A 24,757-nucleotide genomic window follows, 5' to 3' on the forward strand; every position below is an offset into this window, starting at 1 on the left:
ATTTTCTTAACTTGTTATTCAGAAATACATTCCAATAAACTTCCTTGCAAGGTCAGTTAACACTAGGATGAATAAGGCGCTGTAAGTGTGATTGAGTGAGGTTAATAAAGTTGACAGTTCTCGGTACCCTGTCATAGATAGATAGGTTTAGGTGACTGTGACTTTATTTGTTATATTATTATTATGCATGATAACACAACATCTCTAAAGGGATAAAATATATACTCTCTGGGCACCTATAGTGAAAACTCCGGCGGTTTGGTGAAGTGAACTGACATTTTCCTTCTAGCATAAAGGCTAAGGTAAAGTAACCTTTATTGAAATAGGAATTTTTTATCCTTTGTTTGTCAGGGTCTAAGTGACGTCAATAGCGATAGGTAAATACTGCCAACAAATAACCTGATATCATATTTCGTTCAATGAATGAGCTGGGGAGCAGAGACTAGGTTGGAACAGCCATCACCTGGTTCTTAATCCTAAGTTTTCGTCGTCATAATACCAAAATATAATAGGCAGCAATATGCAGGATTGAAAAGGAAAGCACCAGTTCTACTTTACCGCAGCAAACTGCATCTATAGGGAAACATCGACAATTTACAATGGCGTCACTTGCTGGCGAAAAGTTAGCTGTTGCACTCGAGAAATTTCAGAAGGCTCTAAACCATATCAAAGAATTGAAAGAAGAAACGACATCGTGTTTTCAAGAAATAATGAGAGAAATACCAAACATGGCTATGGACAATTTTTTGCTTCCGGCTGAGAGACAGGAGGTGGAAGATGTATTAAACTTGAAACCGTGCGTGATTTTTACTGGTCAAACAAATTGTGGCAAGAGTTCTCTTATAAATGAAATTCTACAAAAGTCGGTGCTGCCAGCTAATGAAACGCCTTGCACCGCACGACTGGTTAGGTTGACATTTTCCGAAAATCCGTATTACAGAATCGGTGAAGACGAAGAGGTGGCAATGAAGGGTTCAATTCCACGGCAAGTTGTACAATTAGGTGTAGACGACAGGAGGGACGCCAATGAGATAGCAAAATACGTAACATGTGGGATAAAAAATGGCTTATTGAAATCAGGACTAGACATTATTGACTCCCCTGGCAGAAATGAAAATGAAGAACTGAATCAGCTTCTGAAAAACGAGGTAGAACGAATCCCCATCTTAGTGTACGTGGTTGACGGCCACAATCAACTGACAATTCAGGTATGTGTTTTTTTGCTTGTTTAAAACTCTTAAAGACGGGTGCTTAATAATTATACAAACGAAGCACTTACATATTTAATTAAAAGTGCGTTTTAACAAAATTGCGTTTTAACAAAATTGAAAGGATGATACTACGCTTGTGGGGCTAGTTACTGATAATGACGAGAGTACATATAGAGAATCTGTTGAGTCGGTGTTAAGCTGGTGCAAGAATAATGATCTTATCTTGAACGTAGCTAAAACCAAAGAAATGATAGTGGATTTTAGAAGGAATCAGAGTGTAAAGGTAGGCCTACCACTCACCATTGGTAATGTTGAAGTTAGTAGAGTAGAGGAATTTTAACTACTTGGTATACACCTTAACAGTAAATTGAATTGGAAAGATAACACCGCAAAGAGTGTAAAGAAGGCACGGCAAAGACTGTATTTTTTAAGATCATTGAGAACTTTTACTGAAAGCGTGCCTATTTTAGTCAATTTTTACAGGTGTGTAATTGAAAGCATTCTAGCGTACGGAATTATAATATGGTATAGCGGAACAGCTGGGGAGGAAAGGAAGAAATTAACAAACGTTGTAAAAACTGCAAGCAGGATTATTGGGCAGGATCTCCCCAAGCTGGATGATATTTTTAAAGACAGAATGGAGAAAAGAATTGTCAACACCATGAAAGACTCTTTCCATCCTGCAACATCTCTTTTTACTTTTTTACCAAGCAACAGTAGACTTTTAACTTTTAAAGGCAGTAAACGCTTTCTAAACAGCTTTTATCCAAGTGCAGTGACGCATTTTAATTTGAACTCAAAACTAAATTCTTGATTAATTTATTTATTGTATTATTTTATTATTTTACTCTGTATATTGCTCCAAAAGGAAAATGATTTCCGATTTTTATAATTGGCTAAATAAACTCTTATATTAATCAGTATCAATGTTGGAATACAAATCAAGATTTTTACTAAAATGCTGAAGCTTTTGTGAAAATGTACCTGTTGTGCATAGTATCAGCATGTCTTCCGCTTACATACGACATGGAATAAAAAGGTGGTGGCATATTTTTTCTCTGCTGTGAATTTGTTTGAGGAGTGTAGCTCCACCTCTCTCTTCCATATTTATTCTTTATCAAAAAGTTATAAAGTCTTTTATATTCATGGTATTGCTTTAAACGTGTTTTTAAAGGTTTGCATTATTTCTAGATGAACTATTAGCACAATGTGTTATTTTGATTTTTCTGTCTTTTTCATTCTTCACTCTGCCTCACTAAAGATTGATTGTTAAAATGTTTCTTATACTGCCTCTGTTATTGGCCAGATAGTAGATGCCCCTGTGCCAATGTGCCTTTAAAGATACAAAATTTTAGACATCAATACAATATGCAGGGGATCCAGGATTATTTGAATGGGGGCACGAATGCAGGGCCGACCCCCCCCCCCTCCCACCCCTTGGCGTGGGTTCTCGGACCTGCTGAAAGGCCAGAAAAATATTTTTCTGGCCTTTTAGCCTTTTAACTGGGCCCTGGTATTTTAGAGGGCGAACGGTGTCATTTGGTACGGTTTAGAACTATGATTCAGCTAGAGAAATTTTAATTTCAAGAGAGGATCTTTGGTGTGATGTTTTTGAGAAAATGACTGGCGAAGATGTTGCCTAGCTCATATCTGATTCTGGGATATGTTGGTGGTTACACTTGACATAAAAAAAGGCTCCATTGTGAGTTCTACTGGTGTAACCTACTTTCGTTCCATATAAACCATACATAATTCTGAATGTTTTATCTTGTTGGCGCATGCAAGTCATTTTATGACGATCCGTTAGATGTATTTATAACTTCAGAGTATCTTTTCTAAGAAAAAAAATCTGTTTATGATAGATTAAGAGACGAGGAGAAATATTAAGTGAAAAAAGAGGCAGGTATATGTCCAAGTACCTTTTGGCAATAGGTCATATAGACATGCAGATATACTCCAACAAATGAAAGATTCTTTTTCTTTAAAAGGAAAATACATGTAGTATTAACATATATCATGCAGTATTACTTAGTGATGGTGAAATCAAAAGTTGACTTGATGTTCATTGACCCTTTTTGGCGTTTTGGTTGTCACATGTCAATTATCTAGTCAAAAGCAAGAAAAATGGTATCAAAGAGTGCAAAAACTTTTAACCATCATACAATATATACAACCACTGAAATGAGCAATTAATAGGTCAACAGACATAAAAAGGAGACCAGTTCTATTCAGTTGACCATAGTTATAGACTAAAACAGATTAAGTGACCTTTTAACGCTTTATCACTGATAGCACAATGAAACATTTAAAGCGTTTTAATATGTTTTATCATGCACACATACAATTTAACTTAGAAACAGGCCTAATATACATTTTGGTTAATATTTATTGAATTTGAACGAAAGTTCTTTAATGATTTTATTTATATTGAGACGGTATGTTTAGCTAAGCTACTGTTTGTTACACCCCTGACACATTTCTACCTCTACCTTCAGCCAGTTCATTTTCAGCAAAGAAAGAATTCATGAATCCTCCGTCACACTAGAGGCGAATAAGCAAGAATGCAGTCGGAAAGCCAATCCTTTGTGCGTTCCTGGATATTCGAAGAGCATTCTAAAAATTCAGAGTGCATTCCAAATAATTTTACCCATTCTTGTGGAATGTTTTGCTCATGTATAAAAACTCTCGAAGTGCATTCCAAGTGGAAAATTGTCGAGTGGCATTTGAATAGTATTCTAACTGCACTATGACTGCTTTCTAAATAATCTCACGGCATTCCGACAGCATTCGAAATATTCTGATCACATTCGAGGGAGAACCAAAATGGCAAGACACTTCAATTCCTGCTGGAATGAGCCAGAATGCATCTGGATCCTATTTTAGCCAGCAATCGAAGTACACTCCTACGGTATTCAAATTGTATTCTAAATATTCTGACTGCATTCTGACAGCATTATTGATATTCCTAGTTTTCCAACTACATTCGAGCTGCATTTGAGAGCTAATACAGCCAAAATGTGCACTAATCATTCCAGGCGGATTCAACCGCATTTAGAGCATTCCAACGGCATTCTTACAAGAATTTGGGTCAATTTGAAATTTCTTCCCGAATGTAGTACGAATTTTTAAATTTAGTCATTCCGGCTGGTTCTGATTGATTCCTGCTGATTCCGCATAAGTGTGACAGGGGCTTTACAGGAGAGATAAAATGACGTTTAAGGGATAATTACTGTTCAGTTTGGCCGAAAAATTAATTTCCCTGTGGTAAAGGACAATTTTCCCATACTTACCAATTGTAAATGAATCCATTCCAACATTCAAAATTAGTCCCTGTTTTTTTTGTTTTATTTTATATATTATTTTTTTGTAATAATCTATTAGGAGATTAATTCAGAGTGTAGCCATCTATTGAGGTCACTGGATGTGATGACAAGTACAAAATAATTGTGTTAACCGCCGCTTTCGGGGCAAAATAGAATTTATTGTACTTCTATGAGTTATATACAATGTATTTATTGTGAAATATTGATATTTTACGAACGGTCGTTATCCCTTCAATAACTATATATATATATATATATATATATATATAATTAGCCTATATATATATATATATATATATATATATAATTAGGCCAAATACACTTATAGGTTTTTTTAGATTGGCTTATACTTCAACAGTTTTAGCGCACTTAAATTAGAAATATGGTAAACAAATTGGCACTCTGATAAACTTCAAAGCAAATTAACTGTATGCTCTGTCATGCTTATTTTACCATCATGACTGTCTTTTGCCTTTATGCAAAGATTTCTTCAAAATCAAATATACTTTGAAGTCATCGTATAATTCTTTTCCAGGATGCAGAAGATCTAAGGACGCTTTATAACCAGTTCGTAGTTTTTTACGTGGTCAGCAAAGTCGATTCAGAAGATGACAGCGATTCTGATAGCGACTCTGAATCTGGAGACGAGAAGGCAACACCCGCTGGAGTTAAACAAGAGCGCATGGCAGTAGTCTATAGCCGTCTTGTAGAAGAAGGCTTATTAGATAAGCATACCCGGATGAACGAGTGTCAGCTTTTTCACGGTTTATCCGCGTGGAAACTTCATGAAGCCAGAGAGTCCGCGATGGCAGACAGCAAACATACAGTGTATCTTGCAGATTTTGAAAATTTCAAAAGTTGCCTCATAGGACACATTGAAGAAATTTTGGAAGCGAAAGTAACAATAGCGTGTAATAATCTCGCTAAAGCTCAAAAACGTTGCATTGATTCGCTTTTGTCTAAAGCAGAAGATCCGTTAACAATAGAAGAAACTTTAAAAGATATTGAAAAAATCAAACTATTGGAGCAGGATTTCTACCGTAGGGTTGAACAAAAACTGACGGACAAAACACGCATGGAAATGTCCCTCAAAACTATTTTAAGTCAATGCCAGGAGGAACTGGTTGAAGACATTGGTCAGATCACATTTGAGAGACAACATAACATTCAAGAAGGGGCGTATGTTACTGGTGAAGAAGCCGTTAAGAAATGTGGAGATCACGTGAAAGATATCTTGATTACACGACTTATCGATAAATATCAAAAAGGATTAAAGAACATATTCCAAAATGAAGAAAGCTTGATGCTTGAACTGCAGAGAACACAAAATTTGAAAAACACCAGGGAAGGTATCAAGCATGCGCTAGTATTAGTCTGTTCATTGACACAAAGTCTCTTTGACAGCTACAAAATACCACTGGATCTAAGCAAATGTGTGAGGAACCTTACATTTTGGGGACGCCTAAAAGAAGGTTTATGGAACTTTTTCCGAGCAATAGCCCACCCGATAGACTTTATCCGTGGTCGAACGATGATAACAGTAAAATGGAAGCAGGGCATAGCCAGGAAATTTTTAGCTTCAATTGATACAATGAATTTAGCTTCCGAAGTTGCTGAAGCACTCAAGAGTCGTTTTGACGTCGCCCACATAAATTTTCAAGAGAATATAATTGAACACAAAAACAACGTTGAAAGATCTTTGCGCCTCAGTAAGGAGCAGCTATCTTCCATTCAGCAGGTCGCACCAAAGATGGCCTCAGTTGAACTCCGCACCATCGGCATTTTAGATGTATTAAAGTACGGAACCCCGACATTTCTGAGACAGATCGGAGAAGGAGGGCAAGGGGAGGTCTGGGAGGTGACAGCGAGAGATAAGGCTAATTATGCTTTGAAACTCGTTGGGGACCCTGGATCCGAAGACCTCCTGGGAAAGTTGGCCCTTGAAATACATTACACGCGGTGAGTTTACTTGTGGTACAATTCTAGTAAATGGGCAATGCATCTGACCGTATTTTACACGTAAAAATCTTATCTTTATCGAAAAAATCCTTCTTCTCATGAGTTATTTGTCAACACATTCCTTACTAGGATTCAATCTTTTGTAATATTTCTAATTAAATAACTTGGTTTTAAGGAAATGAATATTCAATGAGAGCGCCGTTTGCTTCTTGTCATTTTAGAATGAACATTTAAATCAGACGTTTTTTGAAAAATATAGCTTTGTTGGATAATTAGACATGAAAACATGACTTTGGGGTCTTTTCAAACCCGTGTAGCGCACCTCTTCAAACGATTGTGTAAGACCATGGCATTTACCCTCGATTTTGTTTTTTTTAATGAACTTTGCATCATTAAAAATTGCTTGTCTTATTGATTTATCGATTGATATGGAACACCAAAGCAATGTTCTGGGAACGTATGACAATGTGTTACACTCTTTCGTCTTTTAGAAGCATCTCCCACGAACACGTAATGCCGGTCCTGGGGAGTTTTGTTATTGAAAAAGATGGCAAGCAGCACTTAGCCGTCCTCTACGAACTCATGGAAAGTGATGTTATGCATATGCTTCGTAACGACCCAGGGGATCTAAAGATTCGGCTTGGAATTGGGCTGCAAGTGGCAAGTGCTTTAAACTACATGCACAGCGCGGGACTCATGCATCGAGATATCAAACCGGAAAACGTGTTGGTATGTTGTCGTTTTGTGATCGTTTTTATAGCTTTACTAGGGGTCAGACATTTATCATGGGGTTTGAAAAAGGTAGGAGCATGTTGTTTTTGGGTCATTTTAAAAAGGGCCTTTTTTACAGAAACTAAGATTTTATTTTTGTCACAGATTGTTCGGTTATGCATGTATTTTTTTTAGCAACAGGAATTAAGGTCAAGAAATTAAGCTACAAAACCTAGTTAACAAGTATTTTAATTTTTTCATGGAGATGAATAACGGACATGTCTGGTTTTTTATAGACTTATATAATCTTATTTTTGATTTTTTAAAACTAACATTTTAGCAGAACATTTCGATTTATAATGGATAAACATTTAATTTTTAAATACCGTATCATGGAGCATAAAATGTTTCTTTACACCTTTTAATTTATTTGTCAACAAATATTTGATAAAAAGTTATTTCAAAATAAAAGCTATTGGAAATGCCAAGTCAGATAAAAATACAAATCAGGATCCCTTTGGAATCTTCTGGTATTCAAATCAAATTCAGTCCTTTGGTTCTAAACTGTTTATAAAAAACTCTGTTCTGGCCTTGCACCTGTAAATGTCCATCATAACGTGTTCAAACATGTTCCCCAAACGTGTCCTTAGCTGACTCTGTTATGGTCTCTGTTATGAGGTTTAAACTTCTAGAGGCTACCAAAAACGTATGTAAACTGAATGTTAGAAAGAAATGCATTTAAATTATTTAAATTCGTATTATATTTGCTGTAATATTTTATGTCTCCTTGATCTAAGCTGATGTAAGAAAAAAGAATGGAACAAACTCAAGTGTGATGTTTGAAATTTGGCCGATGATGGCCACTTTTATTGGAAGTCCCATTAATAAAAAGAAATAAAGCATATTAATAATAAACATTGAATAATGTTGATAGATGATATAAATATTATGTGTGCGCCAGAAGTATCTACATTTAAATTATAATTCCAAACAAATAGTGCACACATTTCAAATTGTGGGGTTGCAAAGAGGCAAAACACATCAAAATTGAAAATGGCGAACGTAAAGTTATTCTGACAATTGTATACACTATAGAGAACTTTGCATAAAGCAGACTGAAGGTTTTCCTTGACCTCCGCGAGCCCAAGGTTATGGCCTCTCTTCGTGGGTGATTGTGTGTGTGGGGTGGGGTGGGGGTGGGGAGGGGTCCTCACTCACTCCCATGATGGTGCGTTATTTATCCCGTTCTAAGTTTGTATAAGCTCTTATTTTCATATGGATTTTTTTATTCCCGTGAGTTTTACATATGAATTTCCGAAAGGTTCACTGGACCGTCACGAACTTAAGTGATTCAGAGATTAAATCAGAACTTAGCCACTTCTATAGGCACAGTATAATGAATTGGTATTGCATACGCTTTATACTTCTTCTAAAAATACTGCAATTTATTTAAAGAACTCTCTGTGAAAGTCTAGTTACTTCATTCTTTTACGTATTTTGTCCTGGGATATTTTTTCAGTTTTCAGGACTTAGGTATGGGCACTATAAAACTGCCAAAATGTGGTCGTTTTGTCCAAGTAGTAGAATTGAATCATATTATCTACAAATCAGAGGGTCTAGTTTATCAATAAACGCACAATTCGCAATTAAAACCCCTTTGCCTGTTTGCCTGCCTTTAAACTAAGACACAACTGACCATAATGTGTGTTTGATTGACGGGGCAGGTTTAGCGCATACCTAGTTGGTATTTATACCAAGGCTTTCAAAAACTGTATTTATGTAGCCAAATGTTCACAAGCACAACGAAGCTCTGTTTTGCTCCAGAGTTATTAAGATAAGTCCATATGACTAAAAATTGTCCTTTATTAATGACGAAAACTAATAAGTTACAAAACTGGGGAGATAATATAACATCCCCCAAATTATACAAGTGCCATAATATAAAAATAATAAAATATGTTAATGTTTTACACAATTCAGCTACCAATATGCTTCCAAAAGGCATGGGGAAGAAGATTAAAGAGCAGTTAAGTAGGGGGAGGGGGGAAAAGATGGGGGGGGGGGGGAACAGGAGGCTAAACTGACGTACGCCGTCAGTACTTCATCACTAGTGTGTGACGCAAATGTAAGGCCATTGAATGGTTGCAATGGAAAGGCGCAAGTCTACCAAGTACGAGGCACGCACTCACCACTTAAGCCTAGTTTAATTAGCCACGGGCGCTGTGCGATGAATTTCGTGCGCCCGTGACAAATGTAATCTAGGCTTAAGCCTCGGTCACAACCGGCTGTACGGGCTCTTACAGGCTGTTTGCGTCCACCTTTTACGCAGAATCTCACGACCCACGTAGGTCCTTCTTACGAAAATTCGAGTTCGCAGACATCCCGTAAGCACGTACGGAGGATGTTGGGAATGTCCAAAAGATTCTACGAATAGCCTGTAAACAGCAAGACCGTTGCTCCCCTCGCTTTGAGTTAGCAAGTGAGACGTGCGTTGTGCAAAACGCACGTCGCAAGCAATGAAGGAGCAAGTGCCCTTTTCTTGTTAAGTGAGGCGCACGCCCTCACAACTAACAACAAAGTCGAGAGCACACCGGGGATGCGTCGCACGTGCGTCACCCCACGCCTGGTGGTTGAAAGGCGTGCTCACGACGCAAGCTTGTGTCTTTACAATGAACGTCGACTTTGTAACGTGTACAACTATTTTCAAAGTTTTGAAATTTTTACTCAGTTTAGTTTCTAATATGCCTCCAAAAGGCAATAGAAAGAAGCTTAGATAGCAGAAAAAAGGGAGGAGGAAAAAGAAAGAATGGGATAACATGAAGCAAAACGGACCTACGCCGTCAGTACGTCATCAGAGACGTATGAGGCAAGTGTGAAGCAAAACTGACGTAAAAGGGCACTACTTTCGCCGTGCGTTGCATCCCCATCGTAAACGGTGAGTGTGTGCCACGTTTGCAGCAATCAAGACGAACTCAAGAAATGAGTACAATTTCCACGGTCATCGCTCCTTGCAATTAGCGTCACTGCTTGAAAGGACAACTCAAGTGGCCCTTGCGACTCGCAAGGCAGACTTTCCTCTACCTCTACGAACCCCACGACCTCCACTGCACCCCAAATTCGTAGGGGACGTACGGTCCTAAAATCCGTGTGTCCGGTTGTGACCGAGGCTTTAAGTGGCAACTGAGTACGCAGGTAGCAAGACAAACTCAAGAAATGAGCACAATTTCTAAGGCAAGGCAATCGAGTTTTAAAGTTTTAACTCTTGTGAAAAGATTAATCACTCACTATGCTGATCTTTTCATACCATCTCATTTTTTTTTTTCTCTACCAGTACTACAAATTTTCTGTACATGGCATTGGCAATGTTAATATTTTAATTTTTTCCTTTTTTGTTTTATTTACTTATTATTATTATTATTATTATTTTTGATTCTCTAAAGATTCATCAGTTAACCTTTGTTATTGGTCTTTATTCTCTCTACATATTTTGCCGTTCTATGCTTTTTGTTCGTACCATTTTTTATCCAATCATATGTGATATACATGTTACATGCAAAGAAATGACTTAATTAGATGTATTAAACCCATGATTTAAAAATTTATGTTGTACTATATGATATCTGTTACACCCCTGACATAGGGGACCCAAGACAAGAATAGAATTAATAAATTATATTTTGGCAAAGTTCATTATGAACAAAAACTGATTGCTGTAACTAATGAGAGTCAGTTTATTTCATTTATGTATAATACCATTGAGATAAGTCGTAATTTGCTTCCTGGGATGTTACACTGCTGATACATTTTTACCACTTCCTTTGGTCTGTTTGTTCATTTGCTACAAAGAAATCCTTCAGAACACACACAGCATAAAAACTAAGGCTTCATTCACATTAGGCTTCGTTCACATGCAATGTCTATTTTCTAAATTCTATTTCCTACATGTATTCGCGCTATCTTATGATCACGGTCTGTGCCCTGAATATCCCGCCGCGTAATTACTGGCAGCGCGAGCCAGTTACTTATAGTAACTTATAGTAACTGGCTCGCGCTGCCAGTAATTACGCCGCGGGATATAATATTCAGGGCACAGATCGTGATCATAAGACATACCGCGAATAGAAAATAGAATTTAGAAAATAGACATTGCATGCGAATGAAGCCTTAGTAAATCTTGCCAATTAACAGCAAGATCAACACTGAACATCATGCATGGTATATACTTGGACATAATAACGAATATTATGTCCAAGGTACATAAAAATATGATCTTCCTGTATAAATGAAAGATTGAGATTATTTGAGACTCAAAAGTATTATGTACACTCATGACATTTAAGTATATATATGTTCATATACTTATATACAATCATTATATATATATATATATATATATATATATATATATATATATATATATATATATTAGAGATACATGTAAATTGAATTTTGTGTGAATACGTGTATTCACATAAATTTTGAAAATTCGTAATAGTTATACTGCTTCGTAGCATTTTACAAATGCTTATTTTATTTTGCTTTTAGCTTGACTCAGAAAAGAAGGCAAAGCTGGCAGACTTTGGGCTATGTAAGCCATTGGCTATGAGCAACCAGACTATTTGCGGCACACCGCTGTTCCTAGCGCCCGAGATACTTGACAAGGAAGGCTCGTACGACCCATCGGTAGATGTTTATTCCTTTGGTATACTCCTGTGGTTCTTGTGTGATGGTAGAGGTAAAAACCCCTTAAATGTGGTATGGCTGGCTCTCTTTGGGCTTTGTGGCTTTTGTAGACTTGGTGAACGACCCGAAAGGCGTCCTAACTTCAGTGATGAATGTTGGCAACTTATGACGACTTGCTGGGACAGTGACCCCAAAAAGAGGCCAAGTTTTGATGACATCATTTCTAAGCTAAAAGCTATCATTGCGAATTTGTAAATGGCAGTCTATTCTATAATTTTTTTCACATGCCATAGATAACAAATAGACACAGTTTATTCTTATAAGTAGGGGATGGAAACATTTTGTCTGAAAGAAAAACAAGATCCGTGGTTAATTGAAAAAGACCATTTTAGAACCTGTTGCTTAAAAAGAACATCAAAATTCAAGAACGCATACGACGATAAGAATGATGACATATGGCAAAAATGTTTTATATGACGAAAGAAGTTTAAAATGACTAGAAGAAGCACTAGTTTTGATACAGGTATCTATAGGAATGCAAAATGTAAAAACTGACACTCGGTATTCGGGTAAACTATTAAAGATACAATTAAAATTTTCATTAAGGTAGCATTTTGTTCCAATAATTTAGACTTAGAAAGTGTCTTTAAAGCAGTATATTGTTTGTTGCGAGCCTCTCTAGGGAAAAGGACTGATAACTGAATATACATGTTTATTTTTAAAAATCATATTTGTGATTTTGTAATATTTTTAAACCGATCTTTATCAATAACTAAACTTTTACAATAAAGCGAATTGGTTAGATCTTGCTTGGTGAAGAGAGAAATGAAACTATTTAAAAGAATCTTAAAGATGAATAATGTCTTTTTATATTCATTTTATATTCAAGAGGAAGGAGGATAGAACATGCATACATATACATCAGGTGATCACAACATGTAGTGGCATCTGAAAGCAACACCTTAAGATTGTCATGCACGTCGTGGTATGACGGGTCCTAGAAACTACATTTTATTGTTGCAACTTCGAACAGATTTAGGTTAACTATTACAATATGTACAATAACACACAACAAACTCCATGTCAGTAGTCAGTAAAGTGGCATCCCACGCCATGCTTAATCAAATATTTAAAAGAGCAACCTCTAAACTAGGTACGTAGTTGCCGATAAGTAAATCGTTACAAAATACTTAACAATTACAAAATTAAAAATTATTTCCCTTTCAAATTTATGATAATTCAAAATAGAAGATTATTAGGTTGCTCAATTTGGTAACTTCTCAGATATAATTGTAAATGGTGATAACCCTTTACTACATTGTATAAATGATCATTAGTGAATATTGCATAGTTTATGTATACTTGGTATTACAAACCTGTAAACAAGTTAAGAGGTTGCATTTCAACGGTAATAATTTTTTTATTAGTAACTGATCTATTAAACCACATGCTGGGCATCGAGTTTGATAAAAGCAAAATACATGTATGTATATCAAAAAAAGGGTATATGGGTTATTTCACACACTAGCTTTTTTATTCTTGAGTAAGTTTTATAATGATTAAAAATATAAGCAACTAGAAAAAATCCAGTATACTAGTACAGCTGCCAGGGTATTCCTTGGGATACACAGATTTACTCCTCTTCTTGCCATAGAAGGAGATATAGGGTGGATGAGAACAAAATATGAAAGATGGTTGCACCTTGTAGAACTGTGGAACAGGCTGGTTAACATGGGACGATAAGATCACAAAACAATTTTCCTTAGAGATTACGATTTGGCAAAAGAGGGAAACATTAAATGGTGTGCCCACCTTTCTCATTCTTAAGCTGCCTGTGAAATGGACCATTTGTTTAATAAATTAGTTACTTGTGATATTGGTCTTATACATTATTTAAGATTCAAGAAACAGTTTGGAAGGAAGGCTTGCTAAAAAAAAAGGCCAAATTAAGGGTTTACAAGAAATTTAAAGAACATTAAACAGCAGAAAATGGCATCAGATATAATTAGAAGCAGAGCAGAAAGGTCAATCACTGCTCAGTTTAGAAATGGAGTACTACCATTACATGCCATGTTGAAACAGGTCGATTTGTAAACAAAACGCTGGTGGATAGACTTTGTATGCTTCGTAATGAACAAAAAGTAGAAGAAAATAAGTATTATTTTATTTCTCGCTTTATGCAAATATCAGGCAAAAATGGTATGAAAGGGAAAATGAGCGATTGTACCTTTCGTGTTCTGGGGCGAGGCGGTGGAAGAGAGACCTCGGATACATCTTCAAAGACTTTCACAGAAAAAAAAATCGAGCTCGAGGTTTCACTTTAACTGCCTCCTGGCCAGAAAGAAGCTATGGAATAAGTAAAGGTAACGCTAGTGACTTACTAAGCCCACAGGGCTGGACCCGTACGATCCAAACGCATGGTACATTTATCTGGCATTATTTCCCGAGGGATCGCTGTCCTCATATCGTCACTTTTTGAACAGTGCTCATATTCAGTGGTCCTTGCAACTTGAGAAACCACAATAAGATTCCAACGAGAAAAATGTCAAAGAATTCCTTTTGTAAGAAATGTAATTTCCCATGATTGCCATCTACCTTGATTCTCGTACTGTTCAGCACAAACGTGAAATGGTGGCCCAAGTCGAGTGTCACCAAGTGGATCCGAAATGCATAAAAAAGAATCAGTAAAAAATAATGGCAATTGTGTATGGGAATTGTAATGTCTCCTTAAAGATTAAAATATTTACTCAAAGGAAAATGGCCAATACAAACTATTCGAAAAAAAGGACTAGCACAGTACCGAAATGCGTGTACATGTAAGAGCAATATCAGCAACAGCACGGACAACACACATCCTGACCCCTATAACCTGATGGGGTATAATTTTACATGTTATCTATGTAAACAAATATCACTGGAAGACGGTCGAAGACGTTAAGTTATTTACACAGTAACAATCAAAATCAAAGAGTCCATAAACATGGTTTAATATTTGACAGCTTTTGTTCCACGATTATCAGGTTATCCAAAGACTACGGGGGGAGGTTTTTGTTACCGTTAGTCGGTTTGTTTGTGGAGAGCATGACGTTAAACGGATATTGATAAATCTCAGGATAGGTCACAAATGACCCAAGAAAAAAATTATTATATTTTGGTGATAATCCAGTAATAAATTAATTCGTCTTTTATAGACGTGGCGAACGACCCGAAAGACGCCCTAACATTAATGATAAATGTTGGCATCTAATGACGAATTGCTCGGACAGATACCCTAAAAAGATGCTAATTTGATGAAATCATTTCTAAGCTTGCGGGTAACATTTTAAATTTGTAAAACCCCTTTTATACTGGACGGCGTCCTTTTTGCGTCATTTGTGCGACCATGAAACTGGCATCGTTGTGGGCGTAAAAAAGGCGGCACAAGCATAGCTTTTGTTGCAAAATGAATGCTCATTGATCGGCCTGTTGTCGTCTCGTAAACTATTTTTTCTTCAAAACAGGACCGTACAACGGGACGCAAGAAGAACGACGTCCAATGTAAAGGAGGCTTAAACGGTAGCCTTATCGATGATTTTTTTCACATGCAAGGAGTCCATTATTTGATTGAAATACACCATTTAAGCACAAGTCGGTCACAAAAAATTCTAGAGCACATACGGACGATGACAATGGCGGAATGTGGCAAATAATGTTTTACATGACAAAAGTTTTTGAAATGACAGATAGAAAAAACTGGTTTTGATACGTTTGTAAGGAATGCAAAAAGTGAAACTGACACTCGGTATTTGGGTAAACCATTTTTCATCAAGAAAGCATTTTGTTTCAATAAGTTGCACTACTATTGGATATATGTCCTGAGCAATTTTAAAATACTCGGGCATATGCATGCGCAGATCTAGGATTTCTGAAAGGTGGGGTCCAGAGGTGTTCAAGGGGGTGGGAGCATACACGGCAGTTGGATTAAAACATCAATAAAATAATTAAATATTAGGTTTAAAAAAGAAGTTGTGAAAGTATACATTACTGAATACTCCAATTGTTTTTATCAAGTCGCGCGTACTCTGAAAAGACCGATTATAATTATTACTATCTAAAATGCAAGAAGGGATAATATTTAGTACTATTTTTGTGTGGATACAAATGACCCATGAAGTGGTAAATATCGCTAAGTCGCCTCAGGGTCCTTATTTTTTCACCAATGAAATCGCCTTCCTTCACGATTTAGAGTTGATCCCATGATGTGGTAATTTTTTTTAACAACATTTATTCAAAATAGATGGAGGCAAGGCGCTGGAAGCATTATATGCTCTCCACAATGTGGTAATATACTATGAAGTATCTTAACATACGTAGTTATCAGTAACTAAATCCTACAAAATATTTTACATTTATTTTTTTTTCTTTTGATTAGTAAAAAATGAAGAGATTATAGACTCATTAAATGTGATAACATATTATTGATTCTGTTTTCATTCTTATTGTTCTTTCATTTTGACTTGTGCATCTTGAGTTAAGAGAGATGTATTTAAATTCCTACCACATGCGAATTACATTACACAAAGTGTACAAGGTTATAAAAATTTATCAACTAGTACAGGAATAATTGAATTGAATCGAAATTTCATACTTTAAAATATCCATCGTTAGCATTTAATTATGTTATTTGGAATCATGAAATAAGACAAACATTAAAGGGATAATAACTCTTCGTTTCGGCCAAAAAATGAATTTTCCTGGAGTAAACAACAATTTTTCCATACTTACCAATGGTTAGTAAATCCATTTTTACATTCAAAGTTAGTCCCTGTTTTTTTTCTAAAAAGTTTGGTTTTTTGTTAAAATCTCTTAAGAGATTATAACAGAGTATAGCCATCAATGGAGGTCACGTGGTCTAAAGACAAGCTCAGATATCAGAATAATAGCTATAACTGCCGTTTTTGTGGAATATATTATATTTCTATGAGTTATTCACAATGTTTTTATTGGGAAATATAGATCTCGTACGAAGAGTTATTATCCCTTTAATTGTGTACCAGCAGATTATTTTTTCTTGAAAACTTAATTTCGTAATTTAAGCAGCATATTATTCACTGCAAAAAAATAAAATTAAAAAAAAAACAATAATAATAATAAAATTGAGTGCAGTTCTTTTACTTCAAAAAGAAAGTGGGGTGAGTACCAATGAAAATATTACAATGACAAAGATACTTTACGCCTTGAGTTAACTCAATAGAGTTATGAAATATGCATCTGATAACCATCTCAAATTATAATGGAAAAAATTGGTCTAAAAAAACTGATACAAACAACTGGTTTCAGTAAATAAATAAAAAAACAGGACTAGAAACAACACCGAAATGTGTAAAACAACGACATCAGTAATATCATGAACAAAATGCGTCTTAAAAAGATGACAATACTCAGTAAGACATTCAAAATTCCACAAGAAAAACAAGTAAAAAGACATAGAAATGCTATAAATTCTAATTTTACCACCAAAACGTCACTTATTCTGAAATCTGTGCTAACCATCGGACCATATTGACCTTCACAGATGGCTACTCCCGTAATTATCTCTTAAGAAATTATTATGAAAAAAGCTTACTTATAAAAACATGGATTAATTTTGAATGTCGTGACGGATTCATTAAACATTGGTTAGTATGGAAAAATCGTCGCCCTCCATCGATAATTGTAGCACAGTTATTATCCCTTCAACCTCTTTAACCTGATGAAGTACAATTTTACATATTATCTATGTGAACAAATATCACTCGAAGACAGCTGTCTGAATCAATAGGTTATGTACACAGTAGCGATCAAGATTAGAAACGACCCATTAACCTGGTGAAGTATTTGGCAGTGTGTATTCAACCATTATCACATTATACAAAGACTAATTCATCCATTTACTTTATTGATTAATTTACTTTATTTAAATGAAATTAGTTTTTTAACGCACAATTTTACCTAAACATTCCTACAACAGGAAATGTTCAGAAATATAGGTTTAATAAATATAATATCATTAAGAAGAGCATTCAGAATGTAAAGAAGGATTTTTATCTTGATATACTCAGGTTTTAGATCACTATGAATGTACCGTCTTTCCAAAATCATATTTTCATGTCTAAATTTACGGAAAAGCTACTTATCTTTTCCAATTCCAGACCTTTAAACAATAAAAATCTTTAAATGAAATTACCCGATGTGAGTATTTCTTTCTGAAATCTAAGGTAGATGGATACCGGTGTAAAGGAAGCATGTTCTTTTAGAACTAAGTCGTTTAATTGGAAATGGTACGGAAACGGGTCGAGCTGGATTCGATAGAAATCAAATTAGGTGAGGAATATCCGGTAAAAATACCTTTATCACGTTTTTAAAACTGAAAATCCGCCTCTAAATTACCCAAGGCCTACATGTATATCTGTCATTCCCATTTATAATACACAGCACAATCGAGTTGCATTTCTCGTTTAAAAATCGGCTCACAGCACCATGGGTCCGTATCCAGTGGTATACTAAGCAAAATCCTTCGGCTAAAATCGTTTGCAAAGTCAGTACCCACGATGTTCTTTTCTACGTCTCACTTTTCGCTCAAGGTTATATGTTCACGCAGAGATTTTTTACTGAACTTATGCAATGTTCGATATTTCTCGCCATCGAGCGATAAAGCTGCTAATGAACCACTAGCGCCCTCGACATGGAATTACTTCATGTTTTCCATATGTCACCACTGTTATGTTCCCTGCACACCGTGTCTTATCAGTTGGTAGTTCCCTTGCCTTCTTACATAGATATAGAAGTGAATTTATATATAACTTTAGTGCATTTCTTGTTTTTTAAGTTGTCTACTGAGGAAAAAGAAAGACGCCTGATTCAATTTATCCATTTGATTTCCCTGATGATCATGAAACCGCCCCAATATAAAATGTTCTTTATCTACATACGCATATAAAAGTAACTGACGCCGGATACTCACAAGACACTGTTCATCCCACTTATAAATAAATACTGCATCATGTAATTGTTATCATTTATGGCCGTGATTATGCTCAGGCGTACGTATGCTTATTTATAAGGTATTTAGTAAAATGTCCAATTTTTCCCTTGCGATATGGGCGTTTACGGTTTCTGCATCTCGATAGCGTGTCCAACAATCTTTTAAAAGATTCCACAGAGGTTTACTTTTACGATCCAAACACGTGGTATCTGGGGTTATTCCTCGGCAGATCGCAGCTCTCATGTCATCATTGTCTGAACAGTGTTCATATTCAATAGGTCTCGCAGCTTTTCCGTGGATGAGAAACCACAGTAACATTCCAAAGGCAAAAATGTCAAAGAAATATTTTTGTAAGGAATGCCATCTCCCGTGATTCTCGTACTGTTCAGCACAAACGTGAAATGGTGGCCCAAGTCGGGTGGTACCAAGTGGATCCGAAATGCAGTCGATCGATATCTTTCCTCGCTGTCCAGCAACCTTGCAAAATTTTACAATTACATTGAATAATATCCATGCATATTATTATTCTACATACATGTATGTCAAACCTCCAATAAAGTAACTTAGAAATGTATCTTGATTTAAAATTGATATTGGAATAGAATGCGGGCTGACGCTAAATTTCATTCAAGTAATAATAAACATACTGGAGAAATCTGGATTTCAACTTTTAAATGAATCCTCTTTTTTTCTTGAATCGGTGAAAAGGGGTCTATTATTATACAGAGTCGGATCCAGGATTATTTGAAGGAGGGGGGTCTGCGGATGCTGTAAGGGCCCCGTTTTTTTTTAGTATTTTAGGGGGTGAACAATGCCATTTGGTACCCTTTTATACTATAAATTGGCTTGTCAAAATTCTAATTACAAGAGGGGAAAATTACTGTGATTTTTTTTCAAAAAACGAAAGAGGGGGGTCAGGACCCCCCCCCCCCCCCCCTGCCCCCATCTAAATCCGCCACTGTTTATAGAACATTGATATGCAGTGGTCGAAGTCGAAAAGAGCAGTGTTTCATTTCAGATATACGCTATGCTTTATTGCAAAAAAAAAAAAAAAAAAAAAAGACATACCTCGATCGTACTGGGGTGAGGTGAGGTGTGCAAACAATGCAAACATTACAAAAACAACGATAATTTATGCCTGGAGTCAAGTCAACGGATCTATATGAAATAAGCATCTGACATAATGATATAATAATATTATCATGGTATAATTTAGTATAAACATAAATGTCATCAATCAAAAATAATGGTAAGTGTGTATACGTAGTCCTGAGTGTAATGTATCCTTTAAGACCAAACTTATGTTTGAAAGAAAATGGCCGATATGAATTGGAATAAGTAAAAAAATAAAGAAAGGCCTAAAAACTGCACCTAAATGTGTATAACAGCGATATCAGTAATATCGTGGACAACACATAGTTCTTATAAGCTGAAGGAGTATAATTTTAAATACATTACCTATGTGAACAAATATCGCTCGAAGACAGTCGTCTACGTTAATAGGTTTTGTTTACATTACACAGTAACAATCAAGATCAATAGGAGCCCAATAGCAGGTGTAATATTAAGCAGCTCGTGTTCAACGATAATGAAAAGACTGATTCATCCATTTTTTCCCTTTGTTTTCGTTTAATAATTCATTTCCTTTAAATTATTTAGTCTATTTAATTTATTTCTGTGTTTTCATATAACATTTTATTTAAAAATTCCTAGAATAGGAAAAGTGCAAATATATATAGGGATAATAAATAATGAAAGTATTGAGAAGAGCATCCAGAATGCCAAAAAAAAAAAAAAAAAAGGATTTTACCTTGATATGCTCAGGTTTTAGATCGCTATGAATGTACCCCACGGAGTGCATGGCTTCCATCCCCTGAGCGACATCTCGGGCGATGGCGATCCTTGAATGTAGGCTGGTCAATCTGTCGTCGGCCGCGGCGACCATCTCAAGCAGATCACAGTCAAAGTATTCGGTGATGACATCAATGTGATTGGAGCAGGGCATCAACCATCCACGTAATTTCAAGACGTTTTCATTTTCCACTGGGAAATTGTCCCTGGGTAAATACGATATTAAACTTTTAAATATAAAGAAAAACAAAAACGATTAATAGGCGGCATGTTATGAGACTTCAAAAGTAAGAATAATTATTGTATCGTTCCTATCGACTTTCCACAAGTAAAAATATATGAATCAATCTTGATGTGTGTGTTAGCCAAATCAAAAGTACAAGTGAGTTTGCTTACTTTGCATAAATTAGTTGGATTGCCTGTTCCTCCACATCATTTTCGTGAACCTTTTTTATTTCTCTCACTTTCGAATGACCCTCACATTGTTTAATGATATGTGTGCATAAACGGCGCCATCCATCCTCTAAGTCGCCCTGTTCCTGGTGCGCATTGACCACTCTATCCAATTTACACGATTCCAGTGCAAAATTTACCGACAGCCCACGAGCACTTAAGACAGACAGGCTGGCATTGTACTTCTCAAACCGTTCTTGGCGACGAGATCGCCACACGCTGTCGCTGAAAATACTTTCAGAAAGACTTGCAGCGAGTTTGTCCCAGATTATTCCGATCTCTCCCAGCATGTGGCTTCTCAGTTTTTCAGCTAATCGGCTTCTCTCAAGGGTTTCAAGAAGTTTCTCTGCGAATCTTAACTGCCACGATTTGGGATCGTCTCGGTCTAACTGCAAAGACTTGCTATAATGATGTAGTTCCGGCTTGCTGATACTGTCCATTATATGACGCACATTTTGATCTATTCCGCGTTGCAGTCGCTGAAATGTATCGTCTGTCAGAGATACGCATATTTCGAACCCTTTACTAACATTACGCTCTGTTTCCAGAGAATAAATTCTTCTGATATCTCTTTTTAACCTTTCACTGCTGACCGCATTGAAGTCAAATGTCAGCTCCTCTCGAAATTGAGGATTGAGTCTGTCTATGCGTTTTCTCACCTCATCTTCAAAGCATTTGCAAGCACGGTCTATGAATATTTCCAGAAAAGTTGAATACTCCTGGGTTAGGTTTGAAAAATCAACGTGAATTTCTGAAGGGTCCAATACACCTTCAAATGGGTCACTGGAGTCGACAATGGCGCTTAACCTCGACTTACAAGTTGCTATGCCATCACGAACAATTGATTCAAACTTGAGCCTCTTGGTGAGCAATTCTGTGAACTGCTCGTGCCATCTTCTGGCCATCTTTTTGAGGTCTTCGATGTTTTCGCGAATCGCATCTGCATCCCTTGGCATGTCTCGGCATACCTTCCTCAACTCTGTGAAAGACCGATTGTGGCAGTCAAGGATGTTTTGAACTAAAAAAGCGAGAGATTCCAGTTGTCTGTTTTTCAAGTTTCCTTTTAGAATTGCCCGAAGTTTCTCTAAGTCACGGATGGAGTCATCTTTCACTCCTTTCTTGAGTGCTTCCCTTATCTTTTTGTTAGAAATGGCGAAGAAGTGGTCTTCTTTGTCTTCAAAAGAAATATAACCGCCATTTAATAAGTCATTTTTCACTGTTTCCATCTTTTGCTCTGGAGAGTGAAAATTGACCATTGCAAAATTATCTTCGCTAGCAAGAGCATTCATCCAAGCTGCCTTTGCGTCGATATCGTTGTGTGTACACACATAGCATATTGACACGGATGGTAGTTTTTCTCGTATTCCTGCTATGTTTTTTTTGTCCTAGAAACATAAAATGTCACTTCTGAAAAAAGGGTTTGAAAAGTATAGGGCGCATTTAGGAGAAATTGATTCGCGGACTAACGGGCATTACGCGGTAAGCTTTCAAGAGGGTTAGCCATATTTGATCCGTGGATCTGTTAGTTTGCGGATCATCTTTGGTTGGGGATGCAGCCTAGTTTCTCTCTCTCTCTTGCGATAAATCTAAGAAGTTTAGATTTTAGTTCTTTATAACTTTATAACTCGCGCTTTAGTTGGGGTACTAAATTTGCCAGAAAAAACAGCGAAATGCATAACATAGTTCTGCCATGATTAGTAAAATTAGTTAAATTAACAGATTAGTAAAATAATCTGAAACCATACTTAACAATCAATATACACAACAAAGAAGGGCATCCTTATGCAGAAAGGTATTCTGTACTTCTTTCCAAAGGATTTCTGTACGTCTTTCCAAAAAAATATTTTTATGTCACAATACACTTATCTTTTCCAATTCAAAACTTAAAAACAATAAAACACTTCAAATGAAATTACCCGATGTGGGTATTTCTTACTGAAATTTCAGGTAGATGGATATCGGTCTAAAGGAAGCATGTTTCGTATATAAGTTGCTTGATTAGAAATGGTACAGATCATGGAATCCAAGTGCAGGAACGGGTCGAGCAGTGATTTGTGAGTGGGAGAAAAATGACTTTTTTCTTTATGAAAATTAAATTGGGTGTGGAAAATCCCGTATAGAATACCTTTACTATTTTTAAAAAGATATAAATCCGCCTTGAATTACCTGAAGCCTGAATCCATCATTCCCATTTATAACATACAGTACAATTGGGTTGCAATGCTCGTTTAACAACCGGGTCACATCGTCATCGATTTGAACAGTCTCTCCGTATCCAGGTGTGTCCAGTAAGCCAAATCCTTCGGCTAAAAAATCGTTTGTTAAGACAATGCTCACGATGTTTTTTTCTGCTTCACGCTTTTCTCTCGGTGTTATATGTTCACGCAGAGATTTTTTACTTAGCTTATGAAACTTTCGGTAATTCTCGACATCGATCGATAAAGCTGCTAATGAATCACTAACGCCTTCGACAGGAATGCCTTCGTATTTTCCATGTGTCACCACTGTTGTTTTGCCCGTACATGGCGTCTTACCAGTTGGTAGTTCCCTTGCCTTCTTACATAGGTTTAGAAGTGAATTTGCCAGCGAACTTTTCCCGCTATTACATCTACCTAAGATGAGTAACGGCACTGGAAGGTTGATCCTCTCATCAACCTTTTCTATATCCTCGCGTAGCTTTTCGTAGGAAACACCGGATTCTTCACTCATTTGCCGAATAATTTCTTTTGTGTCAGTTGTTAGAGCTCGTATTTCGTTTTTTATAACATTGAGATTTGTCAACCGACTTCCTTCCTCAAAATTTGCCATCGCCATTTTGACAAGGTTGCACGTGATGTCTTTTGTGATTTTATTTCTATCGGAAATTGCGATAGGTGTTATTGTCTGCACTCTTTAAACCTGATAAGAAAAACGGACTTGCGACAAAGCGAATAAGTTTTAACTTAAAGTATTAATTCAAAATCAGCGAACGTTATTTTCACGAGGGCAATCAACCTGAAGTAGAAGGGTTACTTTTATAATTTTGCTGCATATTTGCAATGATTTGTTTTAACAATTGGATTTTAATTGAAGTTAAAGGGGGTGAATCAAAATAAACGCCCGCTTCAAGTGTGTTTTTTTCTTACACAGTAAAATGAGAATTCACATCTAAATATCAGGACCACTTTTAAGTATTAAAATACTGTAAATCTGTATTGAACCAAGATTTCTAGAAAATGCAGATGAAGCTCTAAAACGCATCACTCTGGGTGTGTGGAATGCATTCGCGTTGAGTGTCAAAGAGATGTTACCACAGTCACCGATTTAAACTTTTTCTATGTGCCAGAGACAAAAAAGTTTGGTACCCTCCAATTTGAATTGACTGAAAACAAAATCATCCAGAGGGAAACTGGCACAGCCTGGAAGATCATAATACAAGATAGTACAAAACACTTGATTCATTTTTCTACAATGTTTTTCTATAATCTTTCAGTGAATAGTCTACCACAGTTTACATAAAAATCAAAACGGCCATGAGATATAAGTAAAATGCCAGGTACATGTAACTCTAAAACACTGGAAGT

The 24,757-nt window shown here is 36.3% G+C and overlaps 2 protein-coding genes across 2 annotated transcripts; one reads left to right on the forward strand and one right to left on the reverse strand.

Moving 5' to 3' along the window:
* The first annotated feature begins 413 nt into the window (after window positions 1-413).
* Window positions 414-13,761, forward strand: LOC106176299 (dual serine/threonine and tyrosine protein kinase). Its single transcript, XM_013558627.2, has 4 exons — window positions 414-1,208; window positions 5,070-6,493; window positions 6,985-7,222; window positions 11,750-13,761. Exons 1-4 carry the CDS (start codon window positions 600-602, stop codon window positions 12,140-12,142), a joined length of 2,664 nt encoding a protein of 887 aa, XP_013414081.2. The 5' UTR covers window positions 414-599; the 3' UTR covers window positions 12,143-13,761.
* Window positions 13,762-14,825: 1,064 nt separating this feature from the next.
* On the reverse strand, window positions 14,826-24,041 carry LOC106176300 (uncharacterized). The gene is made up of 4 exons (XM_013558628.2): window positions 23,361-24,041; window positions 21,138-22,579; window positions 20,701-20,947; window positions 14,826-19,367 (listed from the first exon to the last, which is right to left on the reverse strand). Exons 1-4 carry the CDS (start codon window positions 24,006-24,008, stop codon window positions 18,963-18,965), a joined length of 2,742 nt encoding a protein of 913 aa, XP_013414082.2. The 5' UTR covers window positions 24,009-24,041; the 3' UTR covers window positions 14,826-18,962.
* Between the last annotated feature and the right edge of the window lie 716 nt (window positions 24,042-24,757).

This window comes from Lingula anatina, chromosome 2 (assembly GCF_051362555.1).
Source record: "Lingula anatina isolate TDL-2025a chromosome 2, LinAna3.0, whole genome shotgun sequence".
NCBI classification, from domain to species: Eukaryota; Metazoa; Brachiopoda; class Lingulata; order Lingulida; family Lingulidae; genus Lingula; species Lingula anatina.

Coding starts and splice junctions, on each gene's coding strand:
- LOC106176300 (XM_013558628.2), bottom strand. CDS start 24,008: ATGGCGATGGCAAATTTTGAGGAAGGAAGTCGGTTGACAAATCTCAAT. Junction 22,580..23,360: donor ATGATGGATTCAGGCTTCAG/GTAATTCAAGGC, acceptor TTATGTTTCTAG/GACAAAAAAAACATAGCAGG. Junction 20,948..21,137: donor ATCCAACTAATTTATGCAAA/GTAAGCAAACTC, acceptor GTATTTACCCAG/GGACAATTTCCCAGTGGAAA.
- LOC106176299 (XM_013558627.2), top strand. CDS start 600: ATGGCGTCACTTGCTGGCGAAAAGTTAGCTGTTGCACTCGAGAAATTT. Junction 1,209..5,069: donor ACAATCAACTGACAATTCAG/GTATGTGTTTTT, acceptor ATTCTTTTCCAG/GATGCAGAAGATCTAAGGAC. Junction 6,494..6,984: donor CTTGAAATACATTACACGCG/GTGAGTTTACTT, acceptor TTCGTCTTTTAG/AAGCATCTCCCACGAACACG.